At 37.8% G+C, this 17,148-nt stretch overlaps 2 protein-coding genes across 3 annotated transcripts; both read right to left on the bottom strand.

Moving 5' to 3' along the window:
- Nucleotides 1–2,806: 2,806 nt before the first annotated feature.
- Nucleotides 2,807–6,867, bottom strand: LOC145468540 (calcyphosin-like). The gene is made up of 5 exons (XM_081452277.1): nucleotides 6,365–6,867; nucleotides 5,717–5,813; nucleotides 4,001–4,081; nucleotides 3,654–3,751; nucleotides 2,807–3,143 (listed from the first exon to the last, which is right to left on the bottom strand). The coding sequence occupies exons 1-5, from the start codon at nucleotides 6,436–6,438 to the stop codon at nucleotides 3,038–3,040; spliced, it is 456 nt and encodes a 151-aa protein (XP_081308403.1). The 5' UTR covers nucleotides 6,439–6,867; the 3' UTR covers nucleotides 2,807–3,037.
- A 2,067-nt stretch (nucleotides 6,868–8,934) lies between these two features.
- LOC145467791 (calcyphosin-like protein) lies at nucleotides 8,935–16,938 on the bottom strand. 2 transcript variants are annotated; one of them, XM_081451380.1, is made up of 6 exons: nucleotides 16,724–16,938; nucleotides 13,294–13,390; nucleotides 13,110–13,190; nucleotides 11,459–11,556; nucleotides 10,495–10,609; nucleotides 8,935–9,758 (listed from the first exon to the last, which is right to left on the bottom strand). In XM_081451380.1, the coding sequence occupies exons 1-6, from the start codon at nucleotides 16,858–16,860 to the stop codon at nucleotides 9,657–9,659; spliced, it is 630 nt and encodes a 209-aa protein (XP_081307506.1). In that variant the 5' UTR covers nucleotides 16,861–16,938; the 3' UTR covers nucleotides 8,935–9,656. The 2 variants fall into 2 exon arrangements, with proteins under 2 accessions (XP_081307506.1, XP_081307505.1); XM_081451379.1 differs by lacking the exon at nucleotides 16,724–16,938 and adding an exon at nucleotides 15,213–15,427.
- Between the last annotated feature and the right edge of the window lie 210 nt (nucleotides 16,939–17,148).

Raw genomic sequence — 17,148 nt, 5'->3', positions numbered from 1 at the left:
GGCTAGCAGTATTGCTCGTGGGCGCGTACGCGCGACGACGACGACGGCGGCGGCGGAGTTGCCCAACATGGCGGCCATACTCCAAATAATAGGTTGACAGAGACATGCAGCCTTGGTTTACCGTGTACTTCCTTGATAATGGAAATCCATGTTATGATCAATTGACACCTGTCAAAACAAGGTATCTGCTGACCAGTATCACGTGACCATATCGCTGGCTCAAGTTTACAGCTCCTCGAGGTCACGTGTTTTTTGAAGTTGACCGCTGACCAAGTGCTGGTTATCGATTGGATCGCGGGCTCATATTGGGTTAGCTTGTTGGAAACAGGGCAGGATTGTTCGGAAGGCGGTTTACGCTAACCCAGGATTAAAGTTTATCGAATTATAACTTTTTCTTCTGTACAAATGTTTTTTGCTGTTTTGTTTTGTGTATATGGTGATTATTAAAACTCAAAACAGAAGGCCAAACAATATACAGAAACCTCACCGCAAAGTTACAAAACTCAAATCAAAATTCTCCCTTTTTCTGGGTTAGCTCAATCGGGCTTTGAACAACCCGGCCCAGGAGCTACGCCTTTAGGCTGGCCTAAATCTATATATTATTGATACTAAGAAAAGTTATTTGTCACTTTGGATTACAATTCTGTCGTAATGTTCATCGACAAAATCTCTTTTGTTTTCATTTTCAGATTAAAGAAGCTGGATGTCCAAAACAGCTGCCAAAATGGATGGGGTTGCTAAGGGTTAATTAATTAAGTGGTTTTTCAAAACAAATTATCCGGCATTGCTATGGGATTCGTTACCGAGTCCTTACACTAAAAACTACTGCGGTGTTGCATCTTGGGATGTTTAAAGGGTTAATTATGATATCCATATATGGAGTAACTGATGTTGCTTGCGTCACCATGGAACATGTCTTTGAGCTGCATAAAAACACAATAAATTTTATTGAAAGGGAAAATGAGTCGTTTTCAGTCACTGTGGCTAACCTGAGCAACAGAGTAAGAGCAGAAATTCAAGCGCTCATAACTCTAGGTGACTAAAATCCTCCTACCCTTCTCTACTGTCCGACGTTCTGTTCTACTTTCTGCTGTTTCAAAGAATGAAGGAATTGTGTAGACAACAGCAGCATTACATTGAGACGAGTTGTGGAGTATCCAGGTAACATTTGTTCGGATAATTATAAACTGGAGGTTTGAGAAAAACTCCAAGTTCTTTTCCATGCGCGCGTACACATTTCGAAGATCAGTTGTACTCCAGTTAGTTCATACTACTGAATCTTCAATTCAACATTTTCGGTATTTCCATCAAGCTATCTCAGAGTTTCTATCGCACAGGTTTGTTCCAGAGTAATTTGCTAAATTTTATGGGTTCAACGGTAATGGAGTGTCTTTCGTTGTTGCGTTACAATCCGTAACACTATTCTATACCCTCCACCCCAAGTTTGTATTTTGTGTTCCGTTTTGCGTTTCAGTCGAGGTTTTAAGTTTTTCGTTGATGTTTCGGACAGGGTATCATTTATTGCCTGGAGTGGGTCGAGGGATTTAGATAAAACCTCCCTGGGGCAATTCCCATGTAAAAAGGACGGGGGTGCTTGTCACACTTCTTAGGGGTTAAAAAGCGGTCTTGGTACCTCTTAGGGTTTTTTTTCTCAGAATGTTTTCTCAGGGTTTTTTTTCTCAGGATTGTTTTCTCTCAGATCTGTAGACTATTTTATGAGAGGAACTTCCTAAACCTTGCACTACCACTTATGGCTTGAATTCCTCTACTTATACAGCGGCTAAGTTCTGGAATGCTTTACCTGACAGATTAAGAGCTATTTCTTGTCTCAATGAGTTTATCAGAGCAATTCGACAACATGAATTAATCGGCTAATTATAATGTCTTCCAAGTTGATATTTTATTCAATATACGTAGTGTTACTTTATTTTGATTTTAATTTTCTCGGAGATACTAGCCTATTTTTTTGGGTATTCAAAATCTGAGATAAAATAAAGTTTTATGTGTGTATGTATGTTAGGGTGTTCAGCTTTAAAACGTCCGCAGCGGGAGCTTTTGTGGTAACTTTTAGGGCATTGAGTTGAAAAAAATATGACAGATAATGTTTTGTTTTAGAGTTGATATCTCTCAGGGCTGAAAACAATTTCAAGCCACGCCACAAAACATGGGCCTCGTACCTCTTAGGGGTTCTTTTCAAAATGTCCGAAGCTGTACCCGACTCCATTTTACATGGGAGTCACCCCTCTGGTATAAAACAATCTTACAAGGCAAACGCAGGTGTGGTAAATTCACTGGTATTTTATTGTCGCCTCAATCAGCCTAGTACATGTGATAGCAAGGCGTTTTACTGCTACTGCGCATGCTCAGCTTTCAGACACCCCAAGCACCTTGAACTGCAGCAATAAAGTACTCATCGCTTGGATAAAGTGTGGCTCTTTGATTGGTATAATGTTCAATGAACTCCCCTCTAGTCACCTCAACTGGCTGAAAGTAAAAATACAACAACCAGCGTTAAACGAATTTTAAAATGAATGAATGAACGAAGGAACGGACGCATGCGCGCACTCACGCACGCGCGCACGCTTGCACGAACGCACGAATACACGAATTAATGGATAAAAGAATTAAATCAATTTCTAAATCTGACCAGGAGGTAGTTGTATCTATAACCTGTTAAAAGATATGGAGCTAAATAATGGGAAATGCACAACTCTTCCTCGGCAAAATAAAAATTGAAATCATTGTTGATGCGCTGAAAAACTCTCTTACAGAGTTTTGTAAGACTTAATTTACAGTTACAGTAACCGCGATGTCTTAAGACATTAAAAACTTCTGACAAGATTTTGTGAAAATCAGCAAAAGATTACTGCTATAATTGTTATGGTAACCTATGCTGCCTAGAAACCATTTCAAAATAAAACTATAAGTGTGTGCTATTTTAATTTGTTTCAATTGATTCGGGTGATTACACGATAACAACTGAAAATTGTATTCTGAGCAAATGTTTGCTTTCGACCTCGACCCAGCCTGTCAAACCTTAACTAAGAAGCACAATTGTCCTACTTACCCCAGCTTTTGCGTCACTACCGTCATATTGAGCCAGATACTCATCAAAACTTTGTTCGTCACTGGCTTGATAATACCTTAACATGTAAAGTTCATAGTAAAGTGGTTTCCAACAGTGAAAGAAGACCGCGCTGTCTCATTTCAGCCGTCTTTATAGCACTCAATTACAATTACAAAATCTCTGCATAATTTTAATCTGAAGAACTTTTTTCCTATGTTATTTTCACTCTTTTCTGACGTCCTAAGTATAGTATGTTTTTGTTACTTCCATCATCTGTTCCTGTCCAGTTCTTTCCTTCCTTCCCTCCCTCCCTCCCTCCCCTCCCCTCCCCTCTCGTTCTCTACCTCAGTCCTCCCTCTCACCTTGTTTTGCTACTGGACTGGAACTGAGGCTAATGCCGGCGCGTCTTTTCAAATGCAAATGACATTAATCTCTCCTTAAATGATGCTCCTCTGATTGAGCCTCCATTGCAAGCTAGTTTCAGTCCAATACCGAGAATACGAACACGGCCTATTGAGGCTTCTTGTGCTTTTCTTCAGTTGTTTTATAGTGTATAATGAACAGTTAAAACGCAGACAAAACTTACTTTCTCAAATCTTCAGATGTAATAAGTCCATCTCCTGTTTTATCTAACTTGGCAAAAGCCTTCTCCACAACCTCCAAGCATTTAGCAGACAAAGGCTCCTGCATGCCAATAGAAAAAAATGAACTGTCAATAAGGAGATGACCATGAACTTAGACAATAAATGAGCAAAATAATAAAACAAAATCAAACGAATTATACAGGTAGAAAATACTCGACTCACACCACCTCGCATACAAAGTGTTAATGATTGAATATACTCCCAGAACTGGTCATCTTTGGAGTCGTTTCGGCCAATACATGGGAGAAGGAGTTTTAAAACTAAAATACAAATAAAAGGTACTGCTTACCCTCAGCATATTAAGAAACTCGGCGAGACTGAGGTATCCAGACTTGTCTTTATCAAGTTCATCAAAAAACGTCCTGCCTTCCTGTAGTTAGTGACATGAAATATTTGCATCGGTTATCATAACAGACACAGCTATTAATCGTCTTTTCCAAAAAAATTAAAATTATCAGTGAAAAACGTCCTGATAACAATAAAGTACTATCAAAGTTCTACTTGCCCATCCTCACAGACCCAAAGACACCTGACCCGATGTAAGCTGACTTCAAAACAATGCAACGAAGATTGACGAGAACGATTGCAAGTTTTCGCAACGTCGATTTTGCCACTCGGCAGTGCTCGGCTGACTTCGTCCCTTCCCGACTAACCGCCTCTGGGTCAGTGAGGTTGCACTGGCAGATGCTTTTTTGACAATATTGTCAATGTGGAAGTCCCGCGATAAGCTCTTAGCCAAATCAATATGCTAAGATACTTGTAGGTTTTAGCTCTTTCTAGGAAATGTTCATCGATTTTTACATCAAACTGGTGGTTTAAGTTAAGCAATTTGTTCTGACTACCAGTAAAAGAATACTTAGTTTTTTTGACATTAAGACTAAGTTTATTAGCTTGTAACCTGATCTGGAGTTTGACTAAATCTCTATTTAACTTGGATTGTAAGTCTACGGGATCACTAGCGCATATGTGTGTCGTCGGCATACATTCTTGACACAGAGTATAGGAGGCACGCAGGGAAGTCGTTTATACTACTAACTGAATCACAAGTAAAAAGGCTGGAGATCGATTGCTGAAAAGAGTAAATAACTGTTACAATCTGCGGCGTTTCTCAACCCACGATTGATAAAATTTTTAATATTTTGACAGAATATTCTATAGAAAATCTAGAAATTTTTGTTTTGGTTTCATGGAATTTTGAAGAAGGAATAGGCTAAAATCGCACAGTTTGCCCCTGAAAAATGTAAAACTTAGAAAGTACCATACATTTCTTGTATAAAGGGATTTTCGGCTCATCTTCAGTGTAAAATCCTATACAACTCACCAACAAGAGAAATAATATAAAGTAGAAAAACTGTATCTCCCAAATTTAGAAAACCTTCACAGGTTTTTACAACGAGTTACGGCCTTATTCCTGGCTTGGCTAAATCAGGAGCTATCAGCTTTTAACAACTTTAATTTTAAGTTCTTTTTAGCGGAGCTCAAGCCCCATACTCATATAGGAAAGAAAAGGAAACCCATGAATGGATTTTCTCATGGTTATCATGGCTAGCAGTCGTAAAAGCTCCAGCTAAAAGGGTTGACAGAGACATGCAGCCTTGCTTTAGCGTACTTCTTTGATATTGGACTTCCATTTTATGGTCAATTGACACCTGTCAAAACAAGGTATCCGCTAACCAGTATCTCGTGACCATATCGCGGCCTCAAGTTTAACAGAGTTAACCGAAGCATCAATTTTTCTTGTGTTCAAATGTTTTCCACTGCTTTTGTTCTGTGTAGTCTGAGTTTAGTCAAGCTCAAAACAGAGAGGCAAACAATATAAACAGAAAACCTCACCGCAGAGTTACAAAACTCAAATCAAAATTCTCGCTTTTCCTGGGTTAGCTTAATCGGGCTTTGAACAACCCGGCATAGGAGCTTCGCAATTAGGCCTGGCTAAATCTATACGTTATTGTTATTCAAAGAACGGTTATTAAAAAGTCAATATATAATCAGTGCCTATACTGGCCTCAGGAGTCACTCCAGTCTGGTAATCGCGCATCCCTTTCATGAAATCCTCAAAACTCAACTTCTTGTCTCCATTGTCATCAAACAACTTGAAAGTGCTTCAAAACAAATTCATTCAGTAACATGGTTGATCGATAATTCTGGTATACCAGAAAGCGTACATCAACGAGCTACAGTCACCAAAGAGAGCAAAACATTAAAGCAAGAAACATAACAATAGGGAAAATTCATTGATTGAAACATGCAGTAGTCAGACCTGAGTGTATGTTTGAATAGTGCCACGCGATACGTCACTCTAATAGGCGACCAACTTTGGTCCCAGTCAATTTCCGACTAAACATTTATTGCTTGTGGATACATTAAGCCCATTTGCGAGCATCCTTACCTCTGTTTCAAGACGAGTCTTGGAGCACAAACTTTCATATGGCAAGGAGTTTTCTCGCACGTTCATTGTCTTGCAAATCAAATTCATTTCCATATGACAGGTTGTTCACCAGGACTCCAATTTTGAAGCGGAGAATCTCGAACATGGCTTATTTTATAAATTGTATTTTTAGTGGGTTTTGGCCCTGGTTAGTAGCAACTTGTGTTTGATATCTTTTTCCAGTATTGGGACAAAAATTAAACTTTACCAAAATGTTCAACTTACTTCGCCAATTTTCTTGCCCCAGTTGTGCCTCTTTTCTCACAAGCAACCCGGACTTTATTGATGATTGCTTCCATTTTTGAGTTTGGTTAATATGTTTAAAACCTGTTTTAAAACAAAAACCACAGGAAATAAATTTCAAATTACAAAGTCTAAAGTTATCTGGCAGAATGTATGGTGCGCTTTGTTGTAATTTTTACAAAAAGGTTTTGGTAATAATAGCCTCCCTCCGGGGGGGAGACACTTCCAGAATGTGCGGCCCGCTTCCCAAAACCCATACCCTATTTATGACCAAAATCTGCGATTTTCCCTACACTATTTATCACCTGACCAAAAATTCGAAACCCTATTTATGACACGACCCTTATATCAAAACCCTGTTTCAGACCTGCCTTACAATTAGTTCCCTAGTCCAGACCAATGTTAAAATTGCCGTAAACAGAACAGACCACGCTAAACCACATTTGATTTGTTAAATCGATTACCAATGACGCGGTAAAAAAATTTTATTATCGAGTGACTTGTGCACTAAAAAAGTGAAAGATATTTTCGCTTCCAATTGCAAATGTAGTGTTTATTTGGATAGAAGTGTTTCCTCTGAGTAGAAGTGTTTCCTCTAATTTCCAGCAGTAGCTTTGCAAGCGGTATTGAACAGAAGATGACAAATTAGCATACTGCAACTGAAATGCCGCTATCATCTCTGCCCACAAATCGAATATTAATATTATTTTCAGCAAACTAGCGCAGTCAGTGAAGCACAAGCGTATTAAGGTAAATTGGACAGCAAACACTTGTTAAACATTGTTTCAGGAATTGCAACTTGATTATCCAGACAGGGGCAAATTTAGTTTTCTTAAATGGACACACCCAACATTTAACTTAACGGTACTCAAAATAAATATCGCTACACATAGCAAATCTCACAGAATGCCTTTAAGAAGAGGAGTAAAGTATTTTTTTAAATGACTACCTCAGTGGTAAACATTTGGGCACGGAAAGGTTCAAACTAAACATAATGTCAATGGAAATTTCCATGGTTAACTAAGGCTGTCAAATTATAAATGCAACGCCCGTACGGATATGCTTGTTCGCATGTAAATAATAAAGTTTTGTGTGTTTTTTTTTTGTATGTCGAAGAGAGAAATCAAATAGGCAGGGGCCCAGGAGTAAACAAGGTTAATGTCAATCTACGAAATCAGAAAAGTTTGTTTAAAAAATATTAAGGTTGAACGACTTACCTCTTGGAAAGACAGAGCACAGCTACAATGTTAAAGAAACGTGAAACCGACGCATGAAAAGCCTTTTATATACAAGGGGGTGTTTGAGAGTGTTTGAATCAGCGAAACTATTGGCTCTTATAGTTAACCACTAAATTGTCTCCGGTTCCTATTGGTTTAAATTGATCACCTGACGCGATAATGTTCATCCGCGGAGAGACACTACCAGCCCATAGTGCCCGTCCGAGGAAAATACCCGGATGGATAGTACTGTTTCGTGAAAAATTTCTGTAAACAAGCGAGCTTATAAAAAAATAAACAAGTGAAATTGTATTAAGTGGGTTTTGTTTATTTTCCTTTTTAAATTTTACATTTGGCTTTCTCGGCTTCCTTCTAAAAAAAGTTGAAAATAATTCAATATGATTTTGAACTGGCGCGCGGAAGAAAATTTAGTGGTGTACAATAAAGACAATAGAGTGTTTCTGTCGAGGAACTATCGGCTGATAGTTGCCCCGCGGAAATTTCATGTTCGTAAAACAAATATGCTAGTTTTAAGAACATCAAATTTCCGTGGGGCAACTATAAAATAGAAATACGGATATTGTAAACAAGCACAAAAATGTGTCTATCGCTAGTGGGATAACAATAAGAATGTAAAATAGTCCCTTTGTAATAAAATTTGTGTACCAAGCAACTCGCTGGTTGCACAACATTACGTTCTTTTATTACAATGAAAGTTGGCAATCTAAACATTTGCACGAGGTTAGTCTCAGAAAGCAAATACCTCTATCTGGCAGAGACTAGCTATTTGAGATATTAAATATTTGATATGTTACCTGCATTTGGCACAGTGGGCATCAGGTGGACAAAATACAGCTTATGTATAAGCTTAGTTTTCCCGGAATGTAAATATTTTATTTTGGAATTCTTTGCAGTATATAATTTATACATTCCATTGGTTATCACGGAATTCTCGTAGCTGTAGTCAAATGAAGACAACGTGCAAATCTGCTATTTGAAAGTGAAATAGGCACTCGGTAGCTTCCATTTCCGGTCACCGGAACTGTCTACAAGTTGCTCGGCAAGTTTTCATAATTTGAAAAACTTTTTTTCCCTTCGGGCAACTTTTTACATACTCATTCTGAGAAATTTGAAAACTTTAAGTCGGATCATATTTACAATCCAAAATCCTCGTTACTTTGTGGTTGGGCTGGAGTTTTCCGGGGCTTGGTAATTAGCCAGCACCCAAGCCCTTCACCTTGAGACCTGTCTGGTCCGACGAAAAGCTAGGGTTACTGTTTGCGTATGAGTGAGAGGCCCTATTCCCCTTAAAAACAACATTATTATTGTCGTGTGTTATTTTCAGTTGTTTATCTTTATTTCTGAAAATGTCGGAAAACGTCTAAAGTAAAGTTTACAATTACATGTATTATTGAGTGGGCTTTACGCTTTATTGGAGGAACACAAACAGTCCTTCAAATAGCATAAATTAAAAAATAATAATAATCATAAAAAGTTATGAAAAAAAATATTTTCTTCTGAGATCACGAAGGGTTCGAGCAACATAAAAACAACAAGACTGAAAGAGGGCGAACACTTTCTCGCTTACAACTAATAAACAAAATAAAAAACGTTGTAGGTATATCATAGTTTCTCTCTCATGATCAACATTGAGATTCTCCTTATTGCTTTCCATACATTGTGAGTAATTCTCCGTTGGAGAATCTGTTTCTCTATGCAGGTTCTACCATGTGGTGAGCAAGTCCTACAGTATCACAGACTACCAGCTTGAGTGCGTCGCAATGGGGTAAAAAGAAAGTAAAAATTGGTCATTAATTTCCATGAAAGTTATATTTATTTTAAGTAAATATAATGTTTCTGAAAGCATTAAATGCTGTCACAATTGTATGTACAAATTCCTGTGATGTTGCATGTGCTCTATAGGAGTGGCTACTCCAAAGGCTGCCAACAATCAACTAATTTCTAGACCACCTCTCCATGGCCACCAGCACTGACTGTACACCACATAGCTCTGTAGTTCTAAGTTGTACAATTCTAACAGGAAGCTTGGCGCATATTCACAGTTTGTAGGCATTCTTCATCATAAGGAGGAAGTAAGCATCATTGTCTATAGAAGCACTGACACCAGCATAGTAATTCATGAATTCATCTCGAGTAATCTGGAAAATAGGAAAGACAAATGTTTGCTTTTAAGGTTCAGTATGACTGGTATGTTTACTAGACAAAGTGTATTTAATGATGTATGCTTTGCAGCTTTTTGTCTTGTCTGTAACGTTCATGTTTGATTGTAAATACTATTTGCAAGGCCAAAACATCATTTCAGAATACCTGAAAAGGATAAAACGAAACGTTTTCCACTTCAAATGAAGTTTTCAACATCACCCTGATGACAACTTCGTTTGCAAGTAAGTCAGAAACGTTTTGTTTCCTTTTTGGTACTTTTAAACCATTTTTTGGCCTAATGCTTGTAAGCAATATATCTTGACAAATCAGCAAATAAAGACTTCCTGCCTGTGTACAATATACCATTTGAAAGCCACTGATCATCAAAAGCTACGAAGGGGATAATCATTTTGAGAGACATCGTTTTAAAATGTGAAACTGAAAAACTTCCAACACATCTCAACTCTCAAATATCATTGGTGCACCCACGCTGAACTACATGTATAGCTCATTTAGCAAGTCTTGCACTCCACGTGCATCTCAAATATTCACAAGTTATGAAGTTGTGTGCCAATTGGCACCCTTAGGGAGTAAAGTGTTAACTACATGTACAGAGTGTGTAATTACAACAGGTGGCAACATTTCTCCAGAGATTTACATTTTTACTAAACTAACAGCCTACAGCAAATTTCTCTACAACTTATGCATCACACAACTGCAGTGAAATCTTACCCTTCCATCCATTTCAGCACTGCCAACCTCGAAAGTGTTTAAAAACTTTATAAAAATCTGTTCTTCTGTCATCTCTCCATTCTGGTATTTTGGATGCATCTTAACATTGTAAACTCTAAAATAAAGTCATTCAACAGCTGTTAAAAACCTTCATAAGATTACCAGAAATTTGTCCCATGTACATCAAGTTACTGTCTATTTAACTGTAGGGCTGCCACCCACCAGAGCCAAAAAAAATCCCTGACTTTTCCCTGACTTACATGTAGCAATCTTCACTGACCATGCAGGACAATTATTCTGGCCATAAATCAACAAAAATAAGAATGGCTTACATAATTTTTAAAACAAAATTGCCTTGTCTTCATGAAAACATCTAATAAAATAATTTGTGGCAACCATAAGGTAAAATTCCCTGACTTTTCACTGACTTTGAACAGGGATTTAGAAAGTCCCTGACCTGATACAAAACTCTCTGACTTCTCCCTGACTTTGAATAAAATATAATTTTCCCTGACCAAGGCAACTCTGAACTGAAAATATAGCAAAAATGTTTTACGAGTCAGTTCATAAGGAACTGTCTTGACCAAATGGTCTCTCAGCCTTACAGTGTATATATTAATATATTTCACAAGCCCTGATTGGTCAAATAGTCATTTTGTATGAGGACGTATAAGCATATAATTTGTACATTTCACAAAAGGAATATAAAAATGGTTGCCTTGTAAGCGTTTTTAAAAATGGGTTATTTACTGTTACAAACACTCAAGTGAGTTAGGGAGAATTTGAAAACACTTACAATACATTATAAATACAAAAACCCTTAGAATTCTTGACTCCTAAATTCCCTACAGGTGTGTTTGCATTATGCTACATTGTATGAAAACTCTATTTGTTTCTCAGTGATGACCTTATCATTACACAACTTAACCAGTTCTTTAATGTCTCTTATAACAATAACACCTACCCCTTGAGGTCCTCAATGGTAATGACTTGATCTCCAGTCTTGTCTAATTTATTAAATGCTTCAGCTATTATAGATTTTCGAGCTTTACTCATAGGCGGCTGAAAAATGACAACACAAGGTTCATTGCATATCTTCCAAATTATGATCCATGAAAACTACTACCATATTGAAGGCTTTCATGCAAAAAGGGCGTATATAGCATTTTGGGCCGATTTTTATTTTTTGCAGGATCGAGCTAATTTTTGGCAGACTGACTTGTTTTGACATGAAAAGCATCGTTGCGTAATTGTTTTCGTTGATTTGCGCTTCGTTTTCAAGAAATAACGTATGCAAAAACACTCAGCTTTCTGAGCGGCATCTCTTGGAGCAAATCCTTCCAAGGTGGATTTCGACGCGGGGTAAACTTAAACTGCTACTTTTAGCAGCTTTGACAGCGTGGTCTTTTTTTAAACCAGAAAAAAAAAATCGACCGACCTCGTATCGTACCAGTGTCACGACAGAACAAACTTGAATCCAGCCTGTTCAGCACCTTATTCGCTTGCGTTAATGAGGAAACAGTGAGAGAATTGCATAATTATATGAATAATAACACTAGTGGCAAATGCCATGCTTCGGTGACTTCATCGTTTAGCAAAACAAAGGTTTCTTTTGTTTTTCGATCAATAAAAGATCTCCAAAGATACCCTTGGAAAACTGAGTTTTTTTTTTGCATACGTTATTTCTCAAAAATGAAGCGCAAATCAACCAAAACAATTATGCAATGATGCTTTTCACGTCAAAATAAGTCAGTCTGCGAAAAATTAGCTCGATCCTGCAAAAAATAAAAATCGGCCCAAAATGCTATATACGCCCTTTTTGCACGAAAGCCTTCAATTATTTAGTCACTGGTCAGTGTTAGAAATTTTTTATACAGAACAGAACATAATTTTATGCCCTTTCAAATCTCCCTGGCTTTTGGCCAGACAAATGAGATTGCATAATTTGCTTGCACATAATCTGTTGACCTTGGCATACATCAACATGTACATGAAGCACAAAGTATCCTTAGCAATGCATTATGGGGTAATTTTCACAAGCAGATGTTCATTAGCCTGCCGCACAGCCAGAGTTTCATACAAGATATATGATATTTGACCTGTGGGATATCAGAATAAGTTTTGGGTAGCCAGGGCACAGATGGTCTGTACCGGCAGGGTTGACTGTCCTGGATTCTGCAGCCTTCCACATTGCCACGTACCAAGACAGTGCTTCAGTCCACCATAATATTAAGAAAATTACATTTTAGGAGATTAGGTAGGTTTTATTATGCTAACAATAATGTTTCAATAACAAAGTTTAGAATCAAGCCACCAGCAGGTAAGCCCCATTCACACATTGACAGATTAACTCTTGTGAGTCAACAAGACAGTGGGTAAAATTAAATGTGAATATCTTTTATTATTTCATACATCTAAGTTTTTGAAGACAATGTTAAAAGACGTATTTAAACACTATGGTTGAATCACACTTCAAAAATAACATAAATGTGCTTGTAATCAGAAATAAAATAAATTTAACTGCAAAATAAGCAAGTACATATATACATGTCTGTACTGTACAATGTATATTACCTACTGTTATTAAAGATTGATTATAATGTAATCAAACTTACTCTGAGGGCAAGGAGAAACTCATCAAAGTCTATAACCCCACTACCATCTTTATCAAAGGCCAAGAACATCTCTTGTAATTCCTACAAAAAGACATTTGTAGTATTGACAATGTAAATGAATTTGTCCCTAACAAAAATTTTCAGAACTACATGTACATGTATATGCTACATGCCAGCAAATTACCTTAGGTTCCAGGTAAAGACCATAATCACGGATACCCTTTTTGAACTCGTTAAAATCTAATGTCCTGTTTCGGTCGTCATCCATAATTTTGAAAACTCTGAAAAAGAGAAAAAAAGTGTAAGAATCATAAACTTTGATATGCACATGTAAATGTTACATTGTGCATTGTAAGTGATCTGATTGGAAAACTTGATGGCGTGTACATGCATTGTACATGTATGTGCTACAGCTATACCTAAAATGTTGTAAGTGTCTCCATTCCGGGTGAGCTGAAAGACCAGTTCCTCAGTGGAACAACTGTATGACCGTCACATTTGCAGCAGAAAAAGGTGACTGCTGAGTGGGGTTTGCCCACATTATTGCAGACAAGGTATATACAACTTCTCTCTTAAAACTTCTCGACTGATTTAGCTATGACCACAAAATCATGACGAAAGAAGAGGAACTGTACATGTAGATGCTAGGGGAAGATATGAAGGCTTTCACTGCCATGATATCTAAGTCAAAACTTTCAAGGCTGGTTTTCAGTATAGCCATGCAAGCACAAGTGGAAGCATACATATAACTTTGGCTCAAGAGAACTTATTTGACCATGGCCATGAAGACAGACAGACCTACAGAACTGGTTTTGCAGTGGATCCAAAAGGCATGGCAAGAGATACCCGCTGATTTGATCGCGAACTCATTCAAGTGCTGTGGAATATCAAATGCTCTGGACAGCACCGAGGACGAAGCTGTGTGGGACGAAGAAGAAGCTGGAGAGGAGGAAGCAGATGATGAACTGGAGAACGAGTTTGACATGGATGGCGAGGAGGAAGACTAGACATCAACAAATTTCAGGACAACAACAACGGCTCTTTTCAGAGCCACCCGGTTCTTTTCAGAACCACCAAATCTTAAAAAAGTCAGTGACCAATGTTTAGTGTCTTTTATTTGTCTAGTTTTAACTGTAAGTTCCGGTAAAATTGCTGTCATTAGATTTTTTTGCGCGAAAATATTCGGCTACAAGGCGCACCCCAATTTTGGCAAAAACTTCCCAAGAAAAAACAGATTTTCCTCGAAAAAACCGTGCGCCTTATAACTGAGAAACTATGGTAATGCAAGCATACATGTACGCTCAAAGGAAAGGATTACATTTTCCCCCTTCTTTGTGATTAGTCATCAAATTGCTCATGTCGAAACAGACCACAGTTTAAGCACAAGGGTTTGTATCATTGCTACGTGTATGCTTGCACTTAAGGTTGTGCAGGTGGGAACCGGGTTTTAGCCAATAAACATTTAAAAGATCTCACTATAAAAAAGATAAAAGTCTGGACATCTGTAACCAGCTTGACTATGTGACCATTTAATGAAATTGTTTAACAGTACTTTTACCATCCTGTGTTGATTTTCACGTAGAGGGTTGTTCGAAAAGTAGATAATGCTATCCACCGGATAAATCACCATCCAGTGGATAGCATGGTTTGTTTTATTAACACTCATCCACTGGATAGCTACACTGTACTTATCCGGTGGACTGCGTTGTCAAGCCTTCGAACAACTGAGGCCAGGTCTCTACTTTCACTGTGTTAGTCTGTTGTGGGGTTACAGTTCAGTTTTCACTCTATAACTTATCACTCCTCTTAATGGGTAAACAGTCAAAGAGTTGTCGGTTAAGCTTACATTTTAGCTACCAAGAAATGACAGGGAAGCAGTGCTCTTTGAATAACCGACTGAGTTTGTGTTTTAGCCTGCTTTGTGCGAAGAAATCTGCTTGATCTCAGCGTCCACAACAGTCCAAAAAAATTTTTACCACCAGCTACTAGACGCCAATTCCTTCAGCAAAATAAAGCCAAATAGTTATCTCTGTGTACTAAGAATCCAAAAACAGAATGATTTGAAACGGATTTTAAAAAGTAAAAATACGTCCGACCTCTTACCTCCCTATGCCTTTTATCCCAGCAGAACCCCGACTAAGACACTGTAGTCTTAGACGTTCTACAGGGTCTCTGGCTTGCTTGGAATTGAGCATCTTTTTACACTTTTGTCTCATTTCTGTATCAGATCTTGATGTTGCAGCCATGTTGTTGTCTATTGTTTGTAACAAATATGGCGCCCTTCGCGAGTCACGAAGATTCTTATTTCTCTGTTACCCTGACAACGACCGCGTGGTACCCAGTTTACTCACTGAACTGGAACCGTGGGCTCAAATTGTCGAGTCACTGTTTTTCCGGAAGATTTTTAAAAATAATAATTATTTCCGTGTTTCAATAGTAACAGAAGTAGAAATATTCCATTTATACTTGTTAGTTTTACGCTAGATTATATTATTTATTATCAAAAGTTATGAGAGAAACTTCTAGGATTTTTCTGTTCTCGGAATTATTCACGCATCAAGTGGAATAACATGGAATAAAATGAAACAGCTGCTGCTGAAGAAACTATGAAAAGCGAAGAATCCAACAGACAACAAATAAATGTGTTTTGTCCTATACAGAACACATTCGGTTTTTATAAGGACATCGTTTTTCCGGCTGAGGCTAAATATTCATATTTTCCCGCCGATTTTAGGCTGAAAATATTCTTATTCTATCGAATGTATTCAGCTAATTAGTAATTTTGTAGCCAGCCTGAAGGCGTTAAAGCCTGATGTTACGCACATAATTGTAGTAATGTTATTAGCGCTGAAAATACGGCTAGCGCTGCTTTTCTTGTTTTTGGCTAGTTTTGCCGTTTAGAAATAGTTTTATGCGGTTTAGTTAAAAACATATAACTGTACTGTATTTACAAATTTTCAACACACAAAATTATATTCTTTCAAAATCCCAGCCTCAAGTTTAATATAGATACTCTTAAATATTCTATATATTCTTATATAAAAAAAAGAGTGCACAGCTCGAATACCGCCTTTTGGTACTGTAAGATTCAACTATGCTATGGTGATGCCAAACAAGATTTCAGACCTTGGCCTTGATAATTCTCGGTGTCACGTTCAGCCAAATTGAATAATTTATCATCTATACGGCTAGCCCAGGATGCTGGATGGCCTAGATAAAACCGGTAAAACCGTGTACGCCATACTAATTATGGGAAATAGATTTGCTATTGAGGCCAAAAATGAAGGGATAATTCTCATTCGGTGGTACGGCCACTCACAGAGGTCCGCACAAACCATCTGTGAACTTATTATTCCTTTTTCAGCGACCAACATGCTTATTTACTTATTTTCCAATTAACCTGATAATCTTGATAGCCAGCCTAAAGAATCAAATCGCTGTACTCGGACTTTTTCTATACCGCGCTAGTTCGGTTGCGACGGGCAGGCTTAACCATCCGATATGCGATCTTGTAAGTTAAATGTTTGTAGGTCTTTAATTTGTTGCGGCCAGTCTAACGGATTCAAGCAAGTGATAATGTACTGAAATTTGACGAAATTATAGGATGACCTTACCTTCCCAGTCCAAGTATTCCGTTGGCACCTCGAGCTAAACATTTCATCCGTAGTGCTTCTTTAGGATCTTGGATCTTTGACATGGTTTCTTTTGCTGCTTTGCGCTTCAGTTCATGATTTCCTCGGTCTGTAATCATTATTGAGGAGTTTGAAAACTACCGATGTTGGCAATGACCATCAAACTGTCTGATTATTAATCCTTTCTGCGAAGGTAACTCGAACTAGGGCTACTAGAGGCGTATATATGTTCTTGATTCTTGCGATCAATGGATCAATGCTATTGAAACTATTTTGAATCACCCTGGAGACAAATACTCGTCCATTCCATAATTCATAACACGCACGTAGAAGTCAAGGAACTATAGGAACATAAGAATGTAACACCAGGTGTGAAAAACAATGAAGACATATTTGAGAAGAAAAAA

Source organism: Orbicella franksi, chromosome 14 (genome assembly GCF_964199315.1).
Source record: "Orbicella franksi chromosome 14, jaOrbFran1.1, whole genome shotgun sequence".
Lineage (NCBI taxonomy): Eukaryota > Metazoa > Cnidaria > Anthozoa > Scleractinia > Merulinidae > Orbicella > Orbicella franksi.
This window is presented reverse-complemented; position numbering and strand designations above follow the sequence as displayed.

Coding starts and splice junctions, on each gene's coding strand:
- LOC145468540 (XM_081452277.1), bottom strand. CDS start 6,438: ATGGAAGCAATCATCAATAAAGTCCGGGTTGCTTGTGAGAAAAGAGGC. Junction 4,082..5,716: donor AGACTGGAGTGACTCCTGAG/GCCAGTATAGGC, acceptor CACTAACTACAG/GAAGGCAGGACGTTTTTTGA. Junction 3,752..4,000: donor AGTTTCTTAATATGCTGAGG/GTAAGCAGTACC, acceptor ATTGGCATGCAG/GAGCCTTTGTCTGCTAAATG.
- LOC145467791 (XM_081451379.1), bottom strand. CDS start 15,355: ATGGCTGCAACATCAAGATCTGATACAGAAATGAGACAAAAGTGTAAA. Junction 13,391..15,212: donor GGGATAAAAGGCATAGGGAG/GTAAGAGGTCGG, acceptor TCTCTTTTTCAG/AGTTTTCAAAATTATGGATG. Junction 10,610..11,458: donor ACCATTGAGGACCTCAAGGG/GTAGGTGTTATT, acceptor ACTTTATTTTAG/AGTTTACAATGTTAAGATGC.